The sequence below is a fragment of the Buteo buteo genome, chromosome 2, assembly GCF_964188355.1.
Source record: "Buteo buteo chromosome 2, bButBut1.hap1.1, whole genome shotgun sequence".
In the NCBI taxonomy this organism is placed as follows: domain Eukaryota; kingdom Metazoa; phylum Chordata; class Aves; order Accipitriformes; family Accipitridae; genus Buteo; species Buteo buteo.
Window position 1 is genome coordinate 73,781,058 of NC_134172.1, and position 27,598 is coordinate 73,808,655.

Sequence of the window (27,598 nt, forward strand, 5' to 3'; positions counted from 1 at the left end):
AGCCTATTGGTCTGTTATTGAAATAACATAAAAAAAATGTAAATTTCTATTCTGAACTATGCATTCATTATTTCAAAGGAATTTCTACCAAAGTAAGCAGGGAATCACTGAATTTTACAAATTGTATGCATATTCTATTGTACTAAATGAGTCTGAAGCCTGTAAACAATTTGTACTAATCTAAATCTAAATGTGCTAGTTTATGTTAGTACAATTTTTCTTATGACTATGTTACTACCTACTTATTTCATAATAGTAAAGACAGGTTTAAATTAATACTCGCATGAGAGTTATATGATGTAAACCAGTATGTCTCTGATGATACTGCAGCCTTTACCAGTGTGAAAAGTCTCATAGCAATTTGACTGAACAAAAAGGAAACCTGACTGAATAAATTGCAATATGAGAGCAAAGCTTTATTATTATAATACCTATACTGGCATGTGCTTTAGAGACAGGTACTTGCCTTTCCTATCACACTTTCTTGGAGTTTGAGCAGAAAAATCTATGAAGGGAGAAATAACAGCAGATTGAAAAAAACTAAAGCAGTTTCCAGAAAATGGTATTCTCCCTCCACCTTTGTATTAGTGTCGGTAGGAAAGAAACATGCCTCGACATGCAAACCAGCCCCAGAGTGCACCGGAGAGGAACAAGTCTTTGTCTAAAGCAGCACAAGGTTGCCCTGCACTTCTTTATTCAGTCAGCTTCTGGTAACCATAGAAAACTGATATACAGAACACACAGCCTGAATGGCAAATGTAAATGTCTGTTAACAAACAGGATCATACGTAATGTTGGATGCTTACTTACCTTCCTCACTAATGGTTGGCTAATCAGGATTCTTTATGTAGTTTCGTTAGAAAATGAACACTATAACTTCTTTCAAAAACAAACATTTTGGTTCCAATCCCTTGGACCGCTGGTAAAAAAAAAAATAAAAAAATATACATATATATTTTTTTTTTTTTCAAATATAAACTGTTGTCCAAGGTAAAAAACACAACCTAATTTTTGCATTTGAGTTAGTTCCTGCCATTTTAACTCCTTCTTAGTGAGCACAGCCTCTGTTTAAGTTTTCTTATTCTTCATATAATTAAACGCTAAGTGCCAAGGGCTGGACGGACAGATAATGGTGCTACTTATTTCCTTAGTTTCACTCAGCCAGCAGTGCAACCACATTTTAATCCTACCCAGTGAGAAACATGAGACTGGCTTTGTTTTGTAATACTACAGAGAAGCATAAAATGATGTCATTATTTTTGTATGTTTTGTAAGGCATGAATATAAGCTCAGAATAGACAGTTAATCCATAAAGTCTATGGTGCAAGGAACAGACCACTGTCAGTGATCAACACTATTTACAATTTCTTTCTGAGTGCATAGTCATAAAAAAATGAGTCATATTCAAAAGGAAAAGACATTCCTAACAGCTAAGCATTATGGTAAATGTAAATAAATATACTTAGGTGCCCAGTTTGTGCTGATTCCCAGGCTAGATGCATGTCCCAGGGAGCGTGGACTAGGATAGAACAAATTTCTTCATTCCTTACTTCCTTGCTTATGGTCTCTGTATCATGCAGCACAAGGACTTATGTAAGTTACTTCTTTATTAAGCAAGAGTACGCATGTATTCAGGCAAGATATATTTTTCAAGTCAGAGCACTTAAAAAACAAAAAAAATTTCATTTCTAAAAATAGGATTTGATTATGAATCTCATCCTTTCAAAGTCTTAGAGGGACTTTTACTGCTTTTGTAAACAACCACAGAACAACATGAATTGTGAAAAATAAAAATTAATCTTTGACCAATGATTTCAGGGGACATTACACAAAGCAGCATTGTCTTTACCCATTAAACAGTGGCTGTTCTCAAATTCAGGCTTGCTTTCACACCAAGTGCACTCACAAACAGGCTGGAGCACACAAGATTTTGTTCACCTGGAAACACCATCAGGTGCCATAGCACCATCCACCTCTGCTACAGACTGAGCCATCGATGCTCCCAAAAGTTATATTTCTATTTTAATGCACATTAAAATTACTTGTGTGTTTTCTAGGAAATCCAAATGGTTTCACCTTCCTCTCATTTACAAGTTCAAGAAGCTAGGGCCACAATATCTAAAATTGCTACCTACCTGTTATGAGACTAATTTTTGAGTTTTAGCTAATAATAGTCGAGCATTTATTTAACAGCAACCACTGACATGCTGAGAAATTTGATGTGCTTTCATTGCATCTCATTCCCCAATATGAATTCTCATGCTAATGCTTTAGCATTGCTGATTTCTTGCCTTCTGAAGGGGTGGAATAAAGAGCTAATTTTGTGGCAGGGATGCTGCTTGTGTCCTGTCTGTAACTGTTCGCTCTCCAACAGAAAAGCTTTTTGTATTAAATTGTAAAGAAGCCACCAGACAAACTCAAGAAAAATTATCCAATCATTGTAAGAAAAGATGCACTTTCAAATTAAATGTTATGAATTATATATATTAATTCATTCATGCTGCTTATTGGTATTTGTTGTGAAATAACATCTAATGTATTCAATCAATCAAAGGATTTAACACTAAATGATATTTTTATGTTTAAATCACAACTACTTCTCCATTCAGAATGGGACTATCCTATTCACCTGCTGACAGAAGAAAACATGGTTGGATTAAGAAAAAGTCCAGAGAACCTTCTCCATTTGTATCTCAGGAAGGAACTTTCTTGATTTAAGGCATAGTAGGAAGTTCACTGCCAAGTATATATTTACAAACAGAATCACTGCCTAATGCTTTGTGGTAGGAGCTGCATCCTCAGGGTGCAATTACAGCAATTATCTGGATGGATCTTCTCATCAGTAACCTTTGACTCATCTCCTACAAACTGTCAGTCTTCATCATCAAGTGGGGAAAGCAATGTATTGTTTCTATTCAGTCATCGGCTTCTGAGAAAAAGAAAACTCCACTATTAGGACAGCCTGCCTCCCCATACACATGACCTCCTGTAGCTAGCCTGCATCTGCCAGACAGAGTGGCAACCCCCAGGATGAACAGCAGTTCACTCCTATACTGTTCTTCTGTCAAGATGAAGCCAGCAGGCACCCTTGCACACTTCTGCATTTCTCTTAGGAATTTCAAGGGAAGCAGGAAAAAAAATCTTTTTGTATGCAAAGTACAGAAGCATTGCCTAATCATAAAAGGTACTAAGTATCTCAGTCTTCAATGGGATTTGTTGGTTATGCATCAATTTTTGGAAGTTAGCGCTGAAAGGAAGAGACCACTTTCTCAGCTCCCATTTAACTAGAATGAATTCACTGAACTAAATGGCTTTACTACAAATTTAAACCTATGCAAAGATGGAGCATAGTCTTACATTAACACTATTATGATATTTATTACCACACAATTGTTACTGAAGTAGAACTCCTGCAAAAGTTTTGTTGGAGGGCACGGCCTGGAGGAAACAGCCCATTTAAAATTAAGCAATTTTAATTCACAGTCAGTGATGGTAAATGATGAAGGGATAAATAACTCAGTTCAAAAAGCAAGACATTTAAAATAGGATGGGAAAATAACTACTGTAAAGTTTTACAACTTTCACTTCACAGTGAAACAGCTGATGAGTAACTATAACAGAAAAACAAAAAATCACCTTTGCCTTAAAGGGAGGATAGCTTACTTCTCTCCAGCGTACAGTTCTTCCAGAAAAAGGATGGCAGTTCCAAGACTTAATTATAATCACCATTAGCTGCTACCTACCATTTGATTAGTTGGTAATAAAGGAAAGGCTCTTTCTTATCAAAGCAAACAGCAATGTCACTCCTTTGCATTCCTCCCATTAGCTGCAAATGTTGTTATGTGGACAGGGCAGGGATAAAACGAATAACAGATCGAATCTGGAAAAAAACCCAAAGCTAGAAATAAACAAAACCGTTTACAGAGGTAACTCAGTCAACTACCAAAGAAGAAAGAAAATAAATTCTTCATTGTCAAAGTGAAAACAGATTGAACCAAAACTGTCAGAAAATTCTTTACCATTTTGTAACGATCACACACCCATAATGCCAGACAGAATCCAACTGTTTCAGTGACTAACTTCAAACAATAGCTGGGCTGTTTAAAAGTACAACAACGGGGAATGATGTTTGCCTGAAGACATACTGTATCAATGTAAATTGCTTTCAAACACACAGTTTCTTAAACAAAACAAAAAAATAGAAATTAAACTGTGTGAGTGGAAGTTACTGTTAGAGCCACATATAACATTGTCAGCCGTAATTCGTCACCCATTAGTGACCACATGGAGTGAGCTTACATTCAGTGGGAAAGACAGCAAAAGGAGCCTCTATTTGTGTCAAAGGAAAACATTATTCATTTTACTTTTCTTACTTTAGAAAGGTCTTAAAACTATGGAGCCTGCGTCCTTTATGAACCTTCCAATTACCACCAGATGAAACTCTCTCTGTATTTCCTCCTTATGAGGGGCTATACCGCAACTCATGCCCATGGCTGTTAAGTCATGCTGCCATAGTGCCTTCGTATCATCTTAAGCTCTGACCTTTAAGAAGTTATAAATGTTATTTCAGTTTTAATATTCTGAGTTTAATGTCTCTGGAAGTGATTAACAGCACTGGCTTAATGTCATTAGGTCCTCGCCCATTTGCTCACCACCTTCTGCTAATGTAACTTAATCATTACATGCTGCAACACCCCAGGTTTCTATTTCTAGTTGAGTGAGATTAAACTCGTAATAAGCAGCAGCATACTATATCATCAGTGGACTTCATTGCTCCTGAAGGCAAAAGGATTAAATCAGAGATTAATTTTGTTCTGTGTATCATCTTTCTCATCTGTACAATGGAGAAAACATAGCTACAGTTGAGAGAGACGCTAGGCTTCCTCACAACAAGAATTAAATTCCTGTCTCCTAACTTTTTGGCAGTTATCTTTGCAATATAGTTGTTGGATTGTTAAATAACCAAATTCATTTTAACTAACAAAAAAGTAATCATTGCAAAGATCTTCAGTAGATGTACTGACAGACAGCAGACATGTTTCCCTAATCCAGACTCAGTAATCAGCAAAAAGATTTGAAAGACAGCAAAAAGATTAGTTTGGATACGAAGGAGAGGATGGCAGGAACTTAAAGATGACAGTTCAACAAAATTTCTTGGAACATTCACAAAAATGGAAATCGGCTGGAAATCCACTATTTCCTCATCTACTCTACCAGGATAATGCTTAGATGATGAGTAAAGATCACCTCATGGTAAAATCTTACATCACAGCACGCAGAGAAAAGACCTAGTCTTTGTGGTGACATGGACTGCGCACCATTTCTACACTGTTGTGTCAAAGCTTGACTTGGAGAAAATTTCAAAGACATCTACAGGAGTTGACAAGCTCACCCTTTTATGAAGGGCCAGATGACTCCTCATGGCCTGTGTGCACATTTCATCTCAAAGGACTTTTTAAATTTGTCTAACAAATCTGTTGCTTGTTAAAAGCCCTAAAATCTCTTTAACTAAAGATTTCTTAGACAAACAGCTTAAATTAATCATTAAACAATAATTTTACACGGTACGTTAAAGTGATTTATCAGCAACAGAAAATATATTAACATGCTCCTAGCGCATACTCCCTGTAGGGTTCGGCGTTTGGAAGATCTCGCGATGTCATGGAAAGTTAGAGGGTTAGTCGCAGCCTTGTGATGTACCTGTAACCCCACCTCCCCTTGTTAGTATAAAAGGAATTAACTGCGCAATAAAAGGCGGAAGTTGGCGCTCACACTATGTGTGTTATCTGTCTCTTTCCCTGGTCCGGGCCGACCAGTGATCTAAGCGTGGCACCTTGATATGTAGCGAACGCTACAACTCCCTACGCCTCCCTTGCACTGGTGGCACTCACCTGACTTTTCACTGAGCCAACTCAGTCAAGTAAGCCAGAGCAGAAGATAAACGCAGCAAAGGCACGCGCAGGGTTGAAGAGGCATCTCAGTCAATGAACGTGGAGGGACCAGCTGCACAGCTGGGGCTGCGCCAGCTGCACTGGGTGCAGATGCCCATTTCAGTAGCAACAAGGCAGCCCCATCCCAGCACAGCTGTGCTTTATGAAGCACGAGACAGACAGGTATGTATCGTCTTTCCTGGCATTGGTGACTGCACTTTGTAGTGACAGTAGGACTTATTAGCCTGCTAAGGAAAAAAGCTACAAAGAACTCTTTTTATATAGCCTTGACATGTATAAAATAATCAGCAAGATACCTTACCAAGTCAAAACCAACACAAAAAAATCAAAGCACCTTTGACATGCATCATTTGTTCTGCACGCTTCAATAGATGTGAACGTATGGTGCCATCTACAGGAAGCTCCTCTAATTACCTCTATCAGTCATCAACTCACAGCACAATGCTTAATTACACGCTCCCATGCAAGCACATGTTCCAACTTACAGCCCCGCTCTTGCTGACAATAGCTACTTGTCTTCATTTCCTTGGTAGATTCTAGGATTTTGGGGGGGAACAATTTTTTCAAAGTTTCAGAAGACAATTCATTCTAATTGATTAAATAAAAATGTACTTTTGCAGCGTCATATGCCACATATTAGCATCGTTGAAGTTACTGTGCTTCAAGGTCTCAGTTATATTATGGAGCCTAATTAGTAAAAATGTATCCAAAGTACTGGTTTTACTCTTTCTCTGCTTTAATCTACTGGTTATGATGTGTTACATGTGCCTGTACAGAAACTGTACTTTTCCTCACACATTAACTATTTAGAGAATACTATAGAATACTTCAGTATTATCTGTTACATGACATGAATTATTCTTGTCTATTTAACAATTCCTCCATAATTAGTAAATTAAAATATTTTAAAATTTGCATCTGTTCAGAATATGTACTCTTTTAAAAGATATTAATACCTGCATACTGGTCCAAATACATGAATAGTATCATTAAATTAAATTATCTTTGTGAAATAAATATCTGAAAGCCATAGTGATGCAAATTCTTAATCATGAAGAACAATCACTGTTGTGGTTAAAAAGCACGAGACCTCTAGGAATGACTCCTGAAAAGGTCAAAGCATTCTTTCTTGATTTCCAGAAGTACATATTTCTGGGTTCTAATTACTTAAACAATCATTTTGCAAGTTCAGAGGTAACAAGATCTTTTATTATTACATTCATATTCCACTTTATGTAGTCTGATTTTTAGATGTCAGCACATATTCAGAAAATTTATCAAGTAATTTATACAACTTCTAAAATGAATTTTAACAAAGAAATCTGCTGCTTAGAATCTATGACACAAATGGAAACAGCACAAGAAGAAAAAAGTCAACAATATTATTTAAGCAATTATCACGGACAAAAGTATTAAGTCCTGTGATTGATAAGGCAGCCAGAACAAATTATTACCTTACTAAACCTGGATAAATATTACCATTATGAAAATGGACACAAAACAATAATTATGAACCTTTATTAAACACCCAAATAACACCACTATAACGAAAGGACAAAACCAATGAGTAATTTTGATAAATTCAAATACACTGACTTCTCAGTGACTGCTAAAAGCATACGCTACAAAACTGAATAAGGTTTCTATTATCAAAGCAGTCATTCCTGTTGATATATTTGATTGAGCTGATTGGTTAAGGCCTTGAGGCCTTTTAGTGCAGAGTGATCTATATCTTCTCTTGTAAGACAGCAAGTACCTCTTTCTAATACTGACATTCTTATCTCCTTGCCATGTGCATGGAGATACCTAAGACATTGTGTGACAGTTAAAGCTCCTAAGCACACCATTGGTTTGGGCCATATTAACAGCAGAACAGCTGCTGAATTTAAAAAGTTATCCTAGTAGAACAGGCATGTAGACGTGTTATCAAGTATAGTATGAAGCTGTTAATTTAATATACTAACTGGCAAAAACTAAGCTTTCATTTTTAACAGACTTTTTGAAGTAACAGAAGTTGAAAGTTCCAGTATTTAGATCTCAAACTGCAGCTTATTTGGAAAGCACAGCACACAGCAGAATTTACTACCCCTGACCCCATCAGCATAACTAGCAAACCTAGCTTGCTCAACATGCAAACCCAAACAATTTTATGCTGGTTGAATTCTGTATCATACTTATAATGAAGTTCAACACAGACATTAATCTTGAAATTAGGATAAGAGTTTGGCAATTTAATTCAAATTATTTACTTGTTATATGACCTGACCTGGTATTATTAAAATTGGTTGGTAATGCTGGTGCTTATTTATAATGAAACATAACATAAGAATAGCAGCATTAAAGATGAATATTTTAAAAGTATTTAAGATTTTATGAACAGGTTTTCAAGTATTAATTATAAATTACAAAAAAATGAGCTAACAGTGCATAAATGGTAATTGTGATCATTGTAACTAATCATAAAAATCAATAGGACTTACTGTAATTACTCTAACTACAGTAATTATTAATTAGAGCAGTAAAACCAGTAGTTCTTATAACCTAAAAGAAGTTAGAGAATTGTATTTGACAGTTAAAATTTCTCTGACTCTTAAATGTACTATAAACACTAACTTTCCTAAATAATACAAGTGTGCTTTATTGAAGACCTAATTAAAATTGAAGTCATGGGTGTGTTTTGGACCTAGTGCTACATGTATGATCACAGTCCTACATAGAAACACTTGCAAGAAGGCTGTTTGAAGGGGAAAGAGAGAGGATGGAAACAGCTACCACCTGCACTCTAAAAATAGCTTAAGGTGACAGAAAGTTATGCATTCCCAGAAAAGGGGTGGTCCTGCACACTTTTCTGACACCAGCACACACTTCTGCTGCTTCATTTTTGTCAGCTCTTAATGATTGTGCAGCTCTATGTCTGTCCAGCTAATTCATCTGACGAAAACTAAGAGAAGAGAAAAGATTAATTTCTAATTAGATCTGCATGCTGATCCAACTCACCCTACAGCTGTAGAGTTGCTAGAGCTGAAACAGGGAAGAAAATTATGCCCAGGACATGGGGAAAAAGACGGGACAGGAAGCATGATCCAGCTGTGAAACCACACCCCCAAACTTGCAGGAACTTAATATTCTAACAACAAGCCAAAAAGTAAGGGATCTGCTTCTGCCACTATTTTCCATGCTGATGTAAAACTAAAGGAAGTCTTCTGAAGAGAATAACATTATACCTATTGAAAACCACTGGGATAAGAGAACAGAGCTAATAACATTAACTAATTACTAGAAATATGGGGCATAAAATCCCAAGCTTTTTTAGCACAAAACTGTATTTTAGCATCATGAATTCTATTAGAAACAAATGTGTTTGCAGAAAGGAGATTTAGTAAACGTTCCTTGCATTAAAAAATCATTGCCTTTCATATTCTCACCTCAGGAAAGTACAAAGAGACTGAAGTTCATGCAGCTCTCAATTCTATAGAGCTACTGAGGAATAAATTTGCTTCAGATCAGTATGCAATTCTATGAGTGAATCTGGAAGAAAAATGAAATGCAAGGTGAAACAAACCTATCTACTTCTTCGTAAATTACTCTGAAATTAGCTTTTTTTCTTCATTCTGTTATTACACATATGTAATAAAACAGGTGAAGGTTCCCTATAACTTTTACACTTTAGTGATGTTATTTAGGTCACACAGTAGAAATTGCAACAAGAAGAAAAGCGAGCACAGAAGGCTTCGACAGCTTGCAATCAGCATCTTTTCTAGCCTTCTAACTGGACATAGTTACACACTTTGAACTGGTCAGTTACAACCAGTGAAAACAGGGAAGACCAGAGTCTGTTCGTGCATTATTTGTCCATCATGTTGAGAATCATTTCACAAGTCATTTCTGTTCTCTGTTCTCTCGGAGTTGCTGTTTCTATTCCATCTAAAACAGGAACAATCTCCCTGGCACAATGTTCATTTTTCACAGTGGAGACATCTTGGAACAATTCCAGGTCAACTTTGCAAAAAAAATTAAATATTGTGGTGATTAACCAGAAAGACAAGTAAATATTTCAATAAACTTAACAAACAGGCAATTTAATTTAGTGGAGAAAATACTGCCAATATATAATAACAGCGTATCTTTTATCTTACAGTTTATTTGGAGAATGAATATATTTTATGTTGAATATTACATTACGAGCCATGTTAGTGAGTAGTACCCATGGTATTCTTATGACAGGAAAACTAAGCATTATTTAACCGGAAATTCAATTCTCATATACATGCACTTTCTTTTTTAATTATTAGGGACAGCAAATCATTGACAGCACCAGTCGCACAAGTAATGTTTTGTAAAGCCACATACAGGATCCCACAGGCCCTTCCAAGTTGCGCAAGAAGTGGACAGTGATATACACTCACAACTGTCAACTTTGGGGAAAAGCCTTCTGGAACCAGCACAGAAATTTCTTATATTTGTGTGAGTCAATTAAGGGACTGACTATTTCCATGAACAACATCTAAAGACACATTATCTTAGCTCTAGAAAATCAAGCTTCCAGATGAAGGTATCTGAAAGAAACTGAAAAGAAATTGTTTGCATGTAGCAAAACATTAATAAACTGCAAAATCTAATTATTGCAAAAACATAAACACTGCAGCTGTAACATTTCTCTCTAACCATACCATTACAGCCTTACCAATGAAAACAGAAGTGTCAATGCTAATGTAAACTCAGCTGCTGATATATATTCATTAGATTCAGAAAAGCTCCAACATTTCTTCTTTTCACTATGTCAAATTTTATCAGTGTCACTGGCCACAAATCAGTGTAGATACAATTTGTAGATACCAAAATATAAGGTTTTAGGACACCTAGGCCTTAGGTGTATCTCCATTCTTGTCCCTTACTCCATAAAAATCACCTGAAGAATCCTATCGAGGAGACTACTAAGGCTTTCAAACAGCATCTAGGAAGCAGAGGTGCAAAAAATGACAGGATATTCTGGTCAGGCAAAGCTATTTTTTTGGCCCTGGTGGCCCTGAAGGTGACCTCAGAAACAAATTACCAGCTCGCACCCTGCAACAATGCAAAGATTCAGCATTAGATCAAACGGACAAAGGGAAGGCAGGATGCATGAGGATACAGGGATCCTGCCCACAGCCTGACCTAACTGAATATTGCATATTGTGCTTTGTCTAATTCAACAGAAATGCACATAAAGGAAGACACCTCCTTTGGGTCAAATTTAGACTGTAAGGTGAAACTACTAGAATATTACTACCTATGTGGTAACAGGCTAAGGTTTATTTGAGAGAATAAAAAAAATACTCCATACGTTTTTAGAGTTGCAAATAAGATAAAACATAAATGATTGTATCAGGAATGTACTAGCATAACCCAGATAGAAAAGGCACTTCACTGATTGCTGTGGAGTTCTTGCTGACAAGACATAACTGACCAATTAGTCTACCGTTTTGGTCTGCCAAAACCTGAACTTACTCACTTCCTGCGAATCTTAACGTAGTGAGAATAGATGAGGAAGCAGAAGAGAGAAGGAAAGAGATAAACTATGGACCATCTTTTGGTTTATATTGAAGTTTACAGAATAAACGCTCAGTGCTCAAGAGCTATCCACAATGAGTAACTTTAAGTAATTACAAGTGAGTTTCTGATTGCACAGACATGCTGAACCAAGAGCTTTATAAACTGGCCTGATCACCTCTGCAGTATGACAGAAGAGTGATGCTAGCTATTTAAATCAGTAGCATTTTTATTATTATTTGATTACTATCTGGTCTAAGTACGAGAGAAAGAAGATGAACAATTTATTTATTAAGATGTGCTAGATCTTTTGTGACTAACATGCAGTCTGAGTTCTGAAATTGAAAAGTTTTCAATCTGGTCTGTATTAAAGCAGTATATTATAAATCATGAGCTCTTAAGAAAACTTTCTATGGCTCAACTCAGTAATGATGTATTTCATCTTCCTTTATAAAGGCAAAGGGAATTTGTAAAAGGCAAAAGAAAAATGCATTTGTAAGCATTGCTAAGCAGGGAGTTTAGGAAGACGTTTGCAGGAGCAAGGGAATAGAAGTCCCAGAACGGGTACCTGAGCAATGACCCAACGCAGATGACAAAAATTTCTGACACACAATAAAGACTATTCTGAAGTATTTGTCCATTATTAGCACTTAAATTATCTTCATTGTGAAACAGTAATTAAACAGCAGGGGAGATTTACTGCCTTAGCCTTTCAGTCTTGATTCTAATTTACATGATTAAATTCTAACTTATTCGCTGATTACCTTCTTGCTTAACACGCTTTGGGTTCTCATGGGTTTTATTTTTGCCCTTGCTTCTTTTTCTGGGTGTAGCAGTTTTTGCCCTCACCAATCCACAATTTTCAGCATGCTTATGCATATTATTCTGTTAGCATAATGAAGCATAAATAGATGAATCAAATATTAATGTATGTAAGCAATTTAACACACACACAAAAAAACAAATATGGTTGTGACAGACAAATTTTGGAACACTAAGTGAAAGGCTGACTTAGTTAACAACCTCCATAAAACTCCTGAAGATTTTCCAGAATACATATTAAAATTCTGCTTTAAAGGAACATTGCCATTTGGTGGGTATAAAATCAAATTTATCATTTTCTGGTTCCTGGATAAGCAATAAAGTTTTACATGTAAAATCTGTATGTAGAAAAAAGCTTACATTTACTTTAGTGTGCACTAAAGCATGCACAGTTAACCCAAAACAGATATATGTTGTCACTGCATATGGTTTTGAAGTAGTGAATAATAATTTCTTACTTTTCTTGCTGAACTGGTCCTAGCACCCTTTCACTTCAATTATCTTTCCAAGTTCTTTAATTTGCCTTAAAATTCATACCTCCACATTGCCTTTTTATTTGTTTTGAAAAGACTACTGTACTAAACATTAGTACCTTCAATACTGGATTGTACAAACCAGTACCAACCCTGAAAATATGGTGTGGCAGGTATTTTCTACCTAAAGGGGACTACTGTAAAGTTCTTTATTAGTCAGTCAATGTAAGGTTTCAGAAAGAAAACAAACAAGTTGTGCTGGCTTAGCATTAAGGAGTTAACATTCCAGCCAGTACACTGCTTTTTACTCTCAGTCCTTTGTGACACTATGGTCTGCAATACTTAGCTAAAGATAACTCCACTGAGATTCCTTAAAAGGAGGTATCTTGCCCAAAGTTAATAGCCCTTACCACATTTAGGGCATTCATGAACTCTAGGCTTAATATTAGAGCCATGGTTCTTCCTAAAGTGAAGAGTGAGAAGCTGCTTCCATTGAAAGCTTTTGCTGCAGCACGAGCAAGTGAAGGGCTTCTCACCAGAATGGTTTCGTTTATGTACAATTAAGCGTCACTCCTGAAACAAGGAAAATATCTGTACTGTAACTATCCAGCTCTGTGACACATGTTCAAAAAACCACACAGGCACACAGAAAAGGGCAAGGATGTTGCACAGACTCCTTAATCATCCTCCACTGTAGGCAGCTGCTGAAGAACACATTGGGATACTGCCCACTGACTTGCGAGAAGGTCAGAGGTTTTCCTCCTAACCTTATTAAGGTTAGCAGAGAAAATAATCAGAATGGAGCAATGGTACATTCCAACATACCAAGGCCAAAGCAATGCTACCCTAACTGTATTCTTTAAAATAAAATTTTCAGTTCGGACTGAATTTATTCTGTGTCACCACTGAAAAATCACATTTAAGGCACGAATATTTTATTTTGTTCTCATCACAATGTCACCAAAAGCGATTGCTTTTACTTTATACATCTAAGCAGTTCATGTACAAAAGATTTATCAGGAAGATACCCTCAGAGTTTCCAGCATTTCAATTTTACTGGTTATTTGTGAACCATTTATCTTGCAAATAAATATAACTACACTGTTTTAATTAGATTTCAGTCACAAAAGTTTTTATCTTCTTAAGGTAAATATAACCCCAAAGCCAACACTACCTTGCCAAACCATCACTTGAGTAAGCAATAATTTTTCGGTGAATTTAAATACCTGCTTACACGTGTAGCTGCACTGATCACATTTGAACGTTTTTTCATTTCTATGAGTCTTCTTGTGCTGAGTAAAAGCATAGCGCTCATGAAAAACAGCTTCACAGTAACTGCATTTAATTGCCACTGCCATGTTGGAATGCAGATTTCGCAAGTGTATACCTGAACAGTTATTAAAAGCAACTAATTTTAGTGGTAAATTTTTGATTTCCACAATTTTGAACAGGAGTTAGACTGTGCATAGCCCAAAAATAATCTTTAACATTGATGTAATAGAATTTAGAATTCTAAGAGTTTTGAACGCTTGAAGTGTAGTGAAACCATTGTCTGCTGGACTGATGAACTCTGACTGAAAAGTTAAATTGCACTTTACTAACTAATGCAATTACATGTATTTCTTTAAATTACATGGAAAATGCACTCAGCAACTAAACACGCAGTACAATTTTAGATTAAGAGGTAAAAGCTGATTTGGTATATGCAAAAAACCCATATATATCAAAACATTCAATCTATTTAGTTTCTCATATAGCTAGATGCATATACACATTTTAACTAGAGCTGAAAAAAACAGAATGCAAGAACTAAAATGGCTTTATACAGAGCTAACTGGTCTCTGTGGCTTTGAGAAAAAACTTTTCAATACAACCTGGACATGTATTTTTGTGAGGTGTCTTCTTACTGAAAAACAGAAGATCACAATGCCACAGGTGTTAAGCAAAAAAAAACAACCCAAAAACCCAACTGAATGTTTGCTACTTTGCATTTTAAACAAATTAAAACATCAACCACAAGATGTCACCACATCTCCTTGCAGGAGGAACTTACCTGTAAAACAATGAATACATTTTCCATAGAAATATTCTGTAATGATATAAAGTCATATATAACCTATTTTGTATCATTGTAAGCAGTGAAAATTAGAGATTTAACCTCTAATTATCTCTACATTTAATTTTCAATTTTTTCCTTTAAACTCACCCAAGTCACTTTTTCGTGCAATAAAGGTACTACAATGGGAACACTGGTATTTTGGCACATTTTCTCCATGCTTCTGTAAAATATGGATTTTCATGGTACCACTTTGAGTGAATTTGGCCTGACAAACATAACATTCATAGGGTTTTTCACCTATTAAAAACATATTAAAATAACATAAGCTTAGAAACTCTACATACAAATGCAAAATTCCCACAGATCTCAACATCCATGTTCTAACAGCAACAGTCTCCAGACCAACCAAAATGTTACTATTAGTTGACAATGAACAAAAGGCTAAACAAGTTTACATAGCTGATTACAATGCAAAAACTCGGCTTCCAGAATCTGCGAGTCAAACTGATGAAGCATAAAGCCATTAATATAATTCTAGACTATTAATCAGGAATTATTTTAATTACATTCTATTCTGTCTTGAATATTTAATGTACAAAAATGCAGAATTATCCTCAAATGTGCAAGGAGAGAAAGTTAACAGCTGTAACAACATCATGGTAAAAGTGATTCAACACCAGTCATTGATAATGGTGGAAGAGAAAGCGGTAAATTATTTTCTTGCCTTTCTTCCCCAGAAAGTCAGGAGGTGTGAATATCATCAAAAATTACATCAACATTGGCAATTGACACAGTCTAATATGAGAGAAACAGCTAGTATTGAGGACCCAACATGCACACAGATTTTGAACCAACTCCAGACTGGTTCTGTGGACTAAGTCTCTTGGACTCTTCTGGTTGGACTCTCATTAAAAAAGAATTCAGTTTAATTGCACCAAACTGCCTCAAGATATGAACCAAAGCATGGTAAATGGGGATGTTTGGAAGATTTGATTCAAACCACATTCTCACACTCTGATTCAGACTAAAACAGTAATCATAACCTACATTACATATTCATATTTGAGCCAAGTTAAACCCTGAAGTATATGACAGATATTAACTGCCTTCTCAGAAGGCATGCACATTACAGAGCCATGGTTGGAATGCACTGCTTTCAATGTTAAAACAATTTAATTCTTTGCTGACCAAATTAGTTACTAGCAATTTGGGGCCACAACGATGTCCATGTTTTGAACAGACATTTTAAACTCTCCCATCAGATACATCTCCATATAAAATTAACTAATTGAGAAATAAAAGTGACAACTTGATCCACAGAAAACAAGACCACATAAATGAAATATTTTTCTAAAATAAAAAGAGTTTAGGAAGAACAGCAAGACTGTAACTACTAGCACTGTACAGCTAGACTACCAATAGCCAAATCAAGAAAATTTAAAGAGAACATGTTTTTCAGGCACGTTTTTACTCAGAATCACGAATTTTAAAAGTGCTAATTTAGAGGCTGAAATTAGATCACTCTAACCCTATGAATGTTAAGGGCCTAAGGACATAAACTTGATCATTACATCAGAGTCTTACCTGAATGAGTTATCATGTGCCTTTTCAGTTTATATGCATCCTTGCTAGCATAACTGCAAAGGTCACAGGCATAAGGACGCTCTCCTGTATGTGAGCGAATATGTCGTCTCATTTTGCTTGCCTAGTATAAAACCAAGAAATTTGCTGCAGTAACATTTACATTAGAGACATAATCAATTAAAATATAAGCAATTTTACAAAATACATCTATTGCAATTTTAAGTATTGCATCAATTCCTGAATTAGTACTCTCCCCCCCCCCCCCCCCCCCCCCGTTTTTCCTGTACAATCAGCCTGTTGTGGTTTTAGGTAACATTTCTGTACTTTTTCCCCAGATGATCTTACTTTCATGTTACTGTCAACATAAGCAAAAGGAGTAATTTTATAGTAAGAACATAAAAGCTAGAATTTTTAAATCAGCTGAAGGGGCTAATACCTTCAGGTTACTTGGATATGCCAAACATAAAATTCTTTAAAAAGACTCAGGAAAATAAATGAAAGACCAAACTTATTAACCAAAGTCTTTACTCACCTTCAAGTCCCAATGAAGCAGTGAAAATTGCAAAAGTTTAATTCATTCTACTTTTTATACTGTTCTTGTGACATGTTCTACATAAATATTGTAGATATGTAAGCTAAGTTACCTAATGTTCAATTCCTCCATTTATAAACATACTTAATGAATTCACTGCTAGATCCATTCAAATCCACAACACTATTCACTTAAATAAAATTAAACATGATTGCCAATCTTTGCTATACAAAAGTCAAATCATATGCATGGTATTAGTAGGGGGCTCCTTCAGCAATCCTCATTCAGGTAAAACTTACAGCAATATTAGTGAGAGTTCTGCAACAGCAATGACTGCCGAATACTTCCTTATAAAAACAAGGGAAAGAATAGGATACTTTAATATAAACTGACAAGGTCTTTAAAGATGCAAAGTATCCAAAATCTAATTAATAAGATAAGGTGTGTGGAATAAAGTTCAGGCTTGCTTACAGCTTTAGATCTGGACACAGCACATAAAAAATTTAGATATTGAATATCCATTAAACTGTGACAGTGATTCAATCACAGGTGCATAACTGAAAGCCTATTTTTTCCAAGTGAACCCTTAGGCAGTCTCTAATTTTTTTATTTCTAGATTAAGAAAATTTCAATCCTGTAAAAAACCCAAACATCGTCAAGCATATAAACACAATACACAAGCTTTATTTTAGACATTAGCCAGTCTTGTCCTACAGTTTATGGAATTAAGTATAAAGGAGGACCAAGTATGCTTTTGTAGGATCAAATTCACACAAACACATTGTCTAGCAGTAATTTTAATATAATAAAAAAAGAAAACGCCCTTAAAATGTAACTAGTTTCAAAAAGCTAAATAATTGTACAAATACTAATTTGAAGCAACTAATTTATAAATACTACTACATGGACAAAGGATGGACTCAAGGAATTCAGATTACTTGTTCCTTTTTTGAGGGGCAATGGGGATGAAAAGATGTGCGTACAAATGAAATGCATGTCACCATGAAGTTTTAGTAATCAGCTATCTTGCAGTAATACTGCAGTAACACTGCAGTAACACAGCAGACAAATTCAACCCATCAGTGTGGTCCAAGGCCATTAGCAGAGACTGGTGGTCTTTGCTTCGATGTTATTATATGTGGGCCACTGATTCCTGGGATGCAGCAGATCTCCCTACCTTTAGGGTCTCTACAGTGCTCTTTCACAGTATTTAAGTATTACAGGAACGACAAGATTGGCTATTCCTCCTAATTCAGAACACACATATACATCCGCATCACAAGCCAAGTATTAATACTGTAGCTTGACATCTGCAACTACCTCTGTAATGTACTGAGTTGATCTCATATAGAAATCTGACAATAACCAAGGATGGCATAGACAGTACAATACATACACAGGTAGGTCCCAATTTAGCAGAAAATTTGCAAGGTTAAAAATCTGTGCAAAAATGTTATTAACTTGACAGTACATTAAAATCTTAGTATATGAAAGCCTACAAACTCTCCCCAAAGATTCAGTAAGGCTGTACTTACTTCTACACTAGAATATTTACACACTGAACACTTGAAAGGTTTTTCTAAAGTGTGCTTGTAACGCCTGTGTCGTGAAAGCTCACCACTGGTCACAAATGCCATATCACAGTCATTGCATTTATAGGGTCTGGTCCCTGTAAAAATATACTGGTTCTTAGAATTTTGTTTAACAACACAACGATATGATTTGTCTGCCTTAAATCAACATGCACAATTTTTTTATAGAATGTCTTCTGAGATTCTGAGGTTTTGTATACAATAAATGTACACCAGAAGTTTATTATAAACACGATTTATCAATTTGCTTCATATGGTTATATAGCAAATGAAAACATCGCCAAAAAAATCTATTATGCACATAGGAATCAGACACAAGTGAAGTCACTATTCAGTTGACAAAAATTTTTAGAATGGTATTTAACAAAATAAATGAATACCCACACAGAGGGTTACTAACTACAGACCATGTCCTTTCTGTGTGGAACTCCAAACAAAATCAGAAAAACTTCTGAGAAGAAAATTATCACAGAATACAGCTCTAAGACAAAGTCATTTACATGTTAATTAAATTTTGCAGACAACATATAAAACTAAGCATTTTCATACATTAGATACCTGTATGTACATTCACATGGTTATGCAGGAGAGTAGCTGTATGAAAAGCCTTAAGGCAGAGGTGACACACATAACGTTTCTCATCAGAATGGGTTTTCACATGACGGTTAAGACTTGATATTCTAAGTGAGGTGAACGTGCACAAACCACAGCTGAAAACTGCTTTTTCTCCTGTGGGAACAAAGACATATTTAGATGGTGCAAGCCACAAAATAATGACTTTACTTTTTCAAAAAATAGTACCAATTTCAATATAGTTCCTCTACTTCGGGTAAAACTACTTCATACTTCTACATAAAAGAACTTCAAAATACATTACAAAAAAATCAAGCTGTCAGAAATTATTGTATCTATTTAAGACTTAAGTAATTTGCCCACAAAATAGTGCCATGTGTTAGTGACACAGTTTAGAACCTAATCCCAGGAAACCTAACTCCTAGTCTAGCTTTCATCTCCAAGACAGGATGAAACTTCCTCTCTTGATAGTACCATTCAGACATGGTTCATCAAGGCACTCAGAACCTGTGCAGCACACTTCTTGATGAGAACTGTATAATTGGGACTAAGTAAGCTTGTTCAAAGATTTGGAAATGGCAGGTTAAGCTATTCTCAGCTTTCTAGCAGTCCTGAATCCATAAAGTGTATGTAAAAAAACATCACGATATAAAAGCCTCTTTAAAATTATTAGTTGAATTTGAGGAAAGAAAGATCAATTCTTTGAAGGAGTCATAGAATAAAGTTATGCTTTCTGGATTACATAACATTTCCAAGTTAATGGAACAGCAGTAATGAATTTCTTTGGAGATTAACAAGTTAAGAGTAAATGTGCAACACTTTCAGTTTTGAGGAAGATCTGAAACTGCGAAATGGCAAATACGTCATATTTGAAGAGCCTTTCCAGAACAGTTGTCTCGGCTCCCAAGTGCACACTCTGTAATGATTTTCATGCTGAGACCAAAATGTATTTTATACAATGCTTTATATCACACAGAGATGTGCAGCTAACACTTCACTTCAGTAACAGCAAACAAAAACGCTTTATTGTTATTTGTTCATTGTGGATTCATGCCCACACAAAAGAACACTGTTAGCTTTGTTAAAGCTGCTCAAATGTGCTTCCTATAAATGCAGGAACTAAAACAAGGGAGATTAACAATTTGTAGAATATCCATACTTTAAAAACCTCAGCCAAGATACCTTAATATCAAGATACTACGACACACATTTACAGACTCTTCAACATTACTGATGTCATCCAACTTTTACAGTAGACACAGTTTCTAGGGAAACAGTTGCTTATCCATTCCCTTCTAAGTCAGTCCTTAACTTCTGCAACATACTTTTACACTCCTAAAATCTTAAATCAGCTGTTTTCTGTTACTTAGGTTCTGGGAGATACCTTACTGACAGGCATTGATAATTGCCCACCACCACCCTCAGCCAGCAACTTGGAACCACTCTAAGCTCATCCATAAACCCCCGCACAAGCACATTTTGAAGTTGAATGAGAGAACTAAGAAAGACCAAGTAAGTTACTAGGTTTATTCACAGGCATTTATACAATATTAAATTTGAAAACTCCCTGGAGGTTTCAAATACTACATATTGTTCAAAAGACCATTAATTTCTAAATGCCATCCAAAAAGTCTCTCCTGAACACATCACAGATGACATCAGGCTGAAGGGTGTTATTCCTTCTTCCAAATTTCCACACAATGTTAGATTTAACCTAACCTAAACTTAACAATTAACATTGTGAATACTTAATACTAAGTTTCAACCTCACTTCAAAAATCTGACTTAACATATGTTATCTAAAAATGAACTACAAATACTATTAACTTTTTACCTTTTTTCCGATGCGGAGCACAAATCTGAAATTTTACATTCTTGGGATTTCTTACAACTGTTTGTTCTGATGGAGTTGCATATTCCTGCTCTTTACCTTCATCACATGAGTCTGACAAATCATCACTAGCTTTGCAGCTCTGACTCTTTGTTTCCCCAAGAGTGAAAAAAAGTTCCTTTCCTCCCCTCTCTTCAGATGGGGTCAGTTGCTGGACCTTATTTTCAAATGCAATGACATCATTATCTCTATTTAAAAAAACCAACGTTTTACAACTTCCCTAATCAAAGGTAGTCGCTAGTGGCAAAACAACTAAGCTATCAACAAGATGCAAGCTACTAATTAAATTTGATTTTCAGCCTTAAACGTGATGGACAAAACTGCAACAAAAAATTTGCATTTAACATAGAGCAGCCTAACTGGGGAGTGAACAATCACTAAAATTGAGCCCCAGCTCTTCAAAATTTTATATAAAGTTTCAGAGCATCATCACTTGTATCCTCACTTTTAAAAAAATAGTTTAAATTTAATTTCAGTACATTTGCCTTTTAAAAGAAAACAACAAGAAGAAAGTGTGCTTGCAATTTTTTACCAAACCAGTATAGGACTTTTGCAGCCTAATTGTAATGCTTTCTTTGTCATATGGCAATCAACAAGGTTGTGATCCTTTTTGCACTAGATAAACTTAAATATGACCATACCTTGGAAATTATCTAGGGTGCCATATGAGTTTTAAAGGAAAAAAAAATTATTATAAAACCAACAGTTAGCAGAGGATAAATACCAATGTTTGCATGTCCTTTTAATAAAATGCATTTCAAATGAGACTATATTACACATCCAGCTTTAACAACGACTGCAGTATTGTACTAATGCAGGAGAAGAAGGAAAATTGTCTAATGCTACTTAAGAGATCTAGGCTGTCAAACCAAATAGCACGAAACTGGCGAATTGAATTAAAAGCTTGTCTGAATTTCAACAGGTTAGTCATCTAGAAAGGCTAAAGTTTTTAGTTTGCCTTTTTAAACATGGGATGAGATTATAAAAAACTGTACAAAGGATTAGATACTTCAACAAATTTGAATGCTTAGAAAAAATACTATTGAAGTACAGCGTGATAGTACAAGCTAACAGCTAACATATCGCCATCTTCACCACATCCAGAACTTGTACCTCAATCAGTAGCATGTCTGGTGGTTTCTCTGTTGGCTCGCTTTCTGAACTGTTTGCTTGCCCTTTTTCTTGCAGAACGTTAATCTGTGCCAGCCCTACGTCATAAAAAACCCGGATACCTTCCTGCACGCTTACAGCCATGCCTGCCGGCACATTGCGCAGCACACCCTGCTCCTGCTGCACCGCTGGCTGCAGCACAACTGCCCCGGCCACGGCTGCCATCGCCACCCCCTTCTGCGGGTGGGCAGTTTTCTGGCAGACTCCCTCCAAGTCCTTTTCCTCTGCCTTCAGACACACCGTCTGTAGTGTCAGCAAGTGTTTTTCACCCTTTTCAGGAGACAGGGACCACTCTGGGGGGACACTTGCCACCGTCTGCATGTCGAGTCCCACACTGTCCTCACTGGCACTGCTCCTCTCCTTCACCCCAGTTATCCTGTCCCCGTCACGCTCTTCTCCTGTCCCCGTTTTTTTCCGCACTCCCGATTTCGGGGCAAGGTTCCACCAGCTCTAAGGCCGCAGACGCTGCTGACTGAACCTGTTCAAAAGGCAAGGTTAAAAACGAGGGCAAATCACGGGCTTTCAGGACAACCTCCTGGCCCTGCCTCGCACTCCAGCCCTTGAACCACCTCGCCGGCCTGCTCGCCTGCCGACCTCCCGCACACCCACTACCACAGCACGCCTGCCACCCCCTGCGCCCCATTCCCAAAGCCTCCCAGCCGGGCCTCACTCCCCTCAAACTCCCCCTGCTCCTCGGCCAGGCAGAGAAAGGGCTCAGCCCCATCGTCCACCTCAGCACGGGCAGCCCTGCACCCCTGCGGGGGGAGTCGTCCCCCCAGCGGTAGGCCCGGGGGGAAGCCCACTCGTGGGCAGAGTCTGCCATGAGGGAGAGCTGGTTCCTCACCTCTTAATTCCCCACAAGGTGCAAGGGCGTGAGGTGGGCGAACCTCCAAAGGCCTGCCCGTGCCCGACGCTCTGCGAAGAGCCCCTCTCCTCTCAGCGAAAGCGTGGCAAATCCACGCCGCTAGGCAGCGAGGCCTCCTGTAAAAAGCAGCCTGCTATTTTGTCGTGCTCGAGTCCTAGATGAAGATCTCTCGGTCTTAATTGTAGGCCCTTAACCTTCTGCTCCCACTTGGCTGGAGACCACGGGGCTGAGATCAATTGGTTTCCCTGCTTGCAAAATATTTGAAGTACTTCCTATGTTTCTCTCGCAGAAACACTTCAGCCTGGGTGCCATGTCGCTGGAGTGCTACTGAAGAGCTGGCTGACTGCTGCTGCCGTGGCATCTCTTACCCTGGGAGCTGAAGTATTTCACGAAATTGGCTGAAGTACGTTTGCAGAGGCAGTAGAGCGATATATAAGCATCATTACACTATACTTTAAGCCAGGATTGGTTATTCAATGAGAAGAAGTTTAGACTTAAGAGTTCTCCAAAGGCATTGTAAAAATGTCTTTGAGGTAAATTTGTATGATTTGAGAGACTTAACATTTAATCCTGCGTACCCTTCTAGACTAGCAATTTCCAGCCGTCAAACATTTTGTAAGGCCCACTTACTATTAATACCTATTATACATTATTGCAAAGGACCGATTTGGAGCTTTATCTCTAAATATTAGTTCAGTGCGTTGCAAAGTACAGTACATTGCAAAATACAGTACATTGCAAAATTACTATAGCCCAGCGTGGTCCAGATCCTGCTAAACCACGTACTGAACTTTAAACAAAACAAAACAAAACCCCTAACCAATTCATGGCTTTCCTCGCCTGTGTAAGTAACCCATTAAAACTGGCATTTGTGAAATATCCTTAGCACAAAATAGCAGCAAATGCTGCTGGCCTGTTTAGCTGTACTATTGCATCAGACGAGGTGGTGTTTTGCACAAAGCCAATATTATACGGTGTGTTTCTGGCTACAGTTAACACTGCTGGTTACCCGGGAACCACGTGTCCCCTTTTCCACTGAATTAGGCAGGGATATCATTACTATTTCTGTGGTTTGGGTGCCTGAGCTAGCAGGTGCCATGCAGCACCATTGGAAGAGCCAGAAATTCCAATTACCACAAAGGATGTAGCCATGAAAAGTACATCGGTGGGCCCACTGTAACAAGTTGTGAGCATGAAATATTAAAACCCTCACATCTTGAAAAACGAATCTCATGACAAGCCTGATTTTAGGTCATTGACCCTACTAGGCCTTATCCTTAGAGCTAGCAAGCTCCTGTAACTCCCATAAATACCCTTGACAACAACTACTCCTATTCACAAATCTGCAGAATCCTAATACTAAAGTAATATATTTTTTTTTACATTTAATAACTGCAAATTAGTCATAACTATTACGTTACTTGGAACCAACACAAATCCAAAGCAATTATTTAAGGTTGAATAGGTATTCCAGCAATTTAGGGCTGATATTTTAGTTAGATACCACATTATTCATCATCTACAGAATCTGGGGGCTCTGAAAACGAAAGAACAGGATGCAGAATACACAATATATTCATATAATTATGCTGCTGGTCACTGTAGCCAAAGATTATACTTCTTAGACATTTCTGAATCTTTCAAGTTGTTTCGTGTACTGTGCAATTATGATAGTTGAAGGGCACTGAGGAAAAAAGTTGTTATACCAGTATAACCTCCTTTAGGTCATTTTAATGAGTTTTTCTGCACTTGAACAGTCATCAGCATCCAAGAGCTGTCCTGCCTTGTACTTCTGAATTATTAATACCAGCACCATCCATGCAGCCACAGTTAAAGGTCTGTCATTATTTCCATTATAAACTGATATTTTCAAGGATTTATAACTCAAATGCAGAATAGCCCTGCAGTTCATTTTTGTTGAATTTAAAGGAACCACTTGGATCAGCAATCTACAAACTCAACCACTTTCTAATTACGTTTTGACACAATAGAGGTTAACAATTCCATAATGGCCGTTACGGTCTATTGTGTATACAATCCTCAGTTACCAGTACTGCCTACTGCATCATCTATCTCTAACTGCAATCAAGCTTCTATCCGCTCCTCTAAAGGGTCTATTTCTTCCTAACAGATCAACAGCCTGCATAAAAAATCTATCATGAAAAGAACAGAGGACCTTTTTTATTTTTTAAGTCATAATTACATTTTGGGGGGTATAAACATGCTCAATATGACTTATTGTTTGTGAGGGCTATTTTATAAGGAACATAAGGAATTCAGTGTAGGCACATTCTCTCGTGCTAAAGTAATGTTACATAAAGAAACAAAATTCAGCCACAAAATTGCAGATAAATTGCTGATAAGAATCTACCAGTGCATGAAAGTGAATACATGGACAACTAAAATCCTAAATCAGCAAAGTCAAGTCTACCCTTGGCTGCACTAAGGAAACACAGCAAACTTTGTTCTGATCTGCATTTTCCTCCGAGTATAAACAGCACAGCTGACTTTTTTGATGAGTAAAATATTGGATTGTCTGTTCAGATTACCAGTCTTAAATCTGAATAATGTCTTGTATAATATTTAAGATGCTTAATGCTTGTTAGATAGAGCTGACTTTTTGAAAAGCTCCATTACCACGTAACATAAAGCATATTTGACCTTGAAGGCAGTTCAAAGTCTTCAGCTTTATTCCTTTCCTGCGTTTTAGAAAATCACTTTGGATGACTGCAGAGGCTGTATAACTAGCCTTTATTGTGTATGCTTTGCACCTCCATCTTCCTATCATAGGTCCTAAACTACAATCCTTTGATGCCAACAGAAGGATTGCCATCAATTTAAATGGGTTTGGAATTAGGCCTAGAATAGATAACTATCTGAAGAAATAACAGTGTGATTTATTTACACATTTTTGACCTGTCCACAAAACTCAAGAGTAAATCAGGACTGTTGCAGTACACTTGAAGGGGGGGGGCAAAGCAAAAAAGCCAAACAAATAAGCCCCAATTTAACCTCCAATGCTCATAATTGTTTCATTTATGATATTCCATCTTGTAGTTGAAAACTCCATTCTTCTCTAGAACATGACTCCTGTTAGTCTACGAGAAAACCCAGTCTTTGTTGTGACTTATTTTGACAGCTTTAATATCATTTTCCACCTGGCATCTGGAAAGTTTTCCATTTTCACTTTCCTCCAATGTCTCACTTTTGTTTCCAAGTATATGTCGTATTCACACTGCACCTGTCATAGTGGTATCTATGCGCCTTAACACCAGTCTGAAAACATATACGCCTTTACTTTTGCTCTTACACCAGGGACAATTGCTACCTTCATCACCTGTTTTGCAGTGAGATATTACCCCTCTTAATAATGACAGCAGTAGATAACCTCCTTCACACCATCACCTGTTTCAGAGAAAGCAAGTATACTTTTATAATCTTCTAATTCATGTGGCTCCTTTAAATATTGTTCAGTTTATGAAGTTGGAGCCACTAAATGGTTGAAATCTTTTCGCTGTACTTTCTGGTGCTGTTGTCGACTTGTTCTTTTAGCATCACACTTTCACACAAATGAAGCACTTCTTCAGAGACCACCAAAAACCTTAATTAAAAAACAATGAAAGCATGTCAGTTAATGAGTGAAATGGAAAAAAAAATAAAAATATTATATTCCTTCGGATGCTGTTCCAAGCAAGTGAAAGTTGCACATTCAGAATTAACTTAGTGCTTCAGTGCTGGCCTGGAAGAGTCTCAGGAGAAATTATACAGTCTGAATTTCAGAAAAGATACTGATCACTTGGAAAGAAGAGTATTATTAAAATATTTTAGCTTTTTTTTTCTTTTTTGTTTTTCCCCCCAGACATCTGGTTCCGAGATGGGAGCTGCAGTTTATTCTAGCAGACATCATTTAGGATTCAGATCCGACTTGGATTTCTTGTCTGCCCAAAAGAACATAATTCTCTGGTCCCCATCTCTACAGTCATATAAAAGCTAGAGAGACCTCAGACCCAGGAACTTCAGAATATTCAGTCCTACTTGTTTCCTTACTTATTCCCCAAAGCAAAACGAAGATGGGAGCATAGCAAAGCAAAGACAGATGGAAGTCATCCTGGAGGGTATTGATTGACTAAGGTCTAGCCTGGCTATAAATTACCACTTCTCTCTCTCAGTGCAGAGAGGAGGGTGAGGAGAGCTGCAGAGGTCTCTCAGAGGCACAGTGCTTCCTTGGACTGTGCTGTTCGTGCACAAGCAGCTAGATGCAGGCTGTGCCTAAGGCATGGGGAAAGCCTGGCTTTGCTCACTCTCCAGTGCCAATCTTGACTTTAAGAAGACAAATCATCTCTTTAAATATGAGTAGTTCTTGTAGAAGAACCAAAGCAACTTCTATTAGGTTAAAGGAATTAATGCTTTTAAGTATTGCCTATGCTTTTATAATCCTGCTCCATACTGTTAATGATTATAATTATACAGCATGACAAAAAACCAGGGCATAATAGCATACAGATGTGGAATATATAAAAGGGGAAGCATTTAACATAGGCTTATTGGAGCTGAAAG

General features: G+C 37.0%; 1 protein-coding gene across 1 annotated transcript; it reads right to left on the reverse strand.

The window, feature by feature from the left end:
- Window positions 1-13,171: 13,171 nt before the first annotated feature.
- On the reverse strand, window positions 13,172-26,511 carry CTCFL (CCCTC-binding factor like). Its single transcript, XM_075022581.1, is given in 7 exon segments — window positions 13,172-13,348; window positions 14,002-14,162; window positions 14,982-15,131; window positions 16,419-16,539; window positions 18,486-18,619; window positions 19,101-19,271; window positions 26,447-26,511. Coding segments are annotated over 5 exon segments (711 nt in total). The 5' UTR covers window positions 18,588-18,619; window positions 19,101-19,271; window positions 26,447-26,511.
- Between the last annotated feature and the right edge of the window lie 1,087 nt (window positions 26,512-27,598).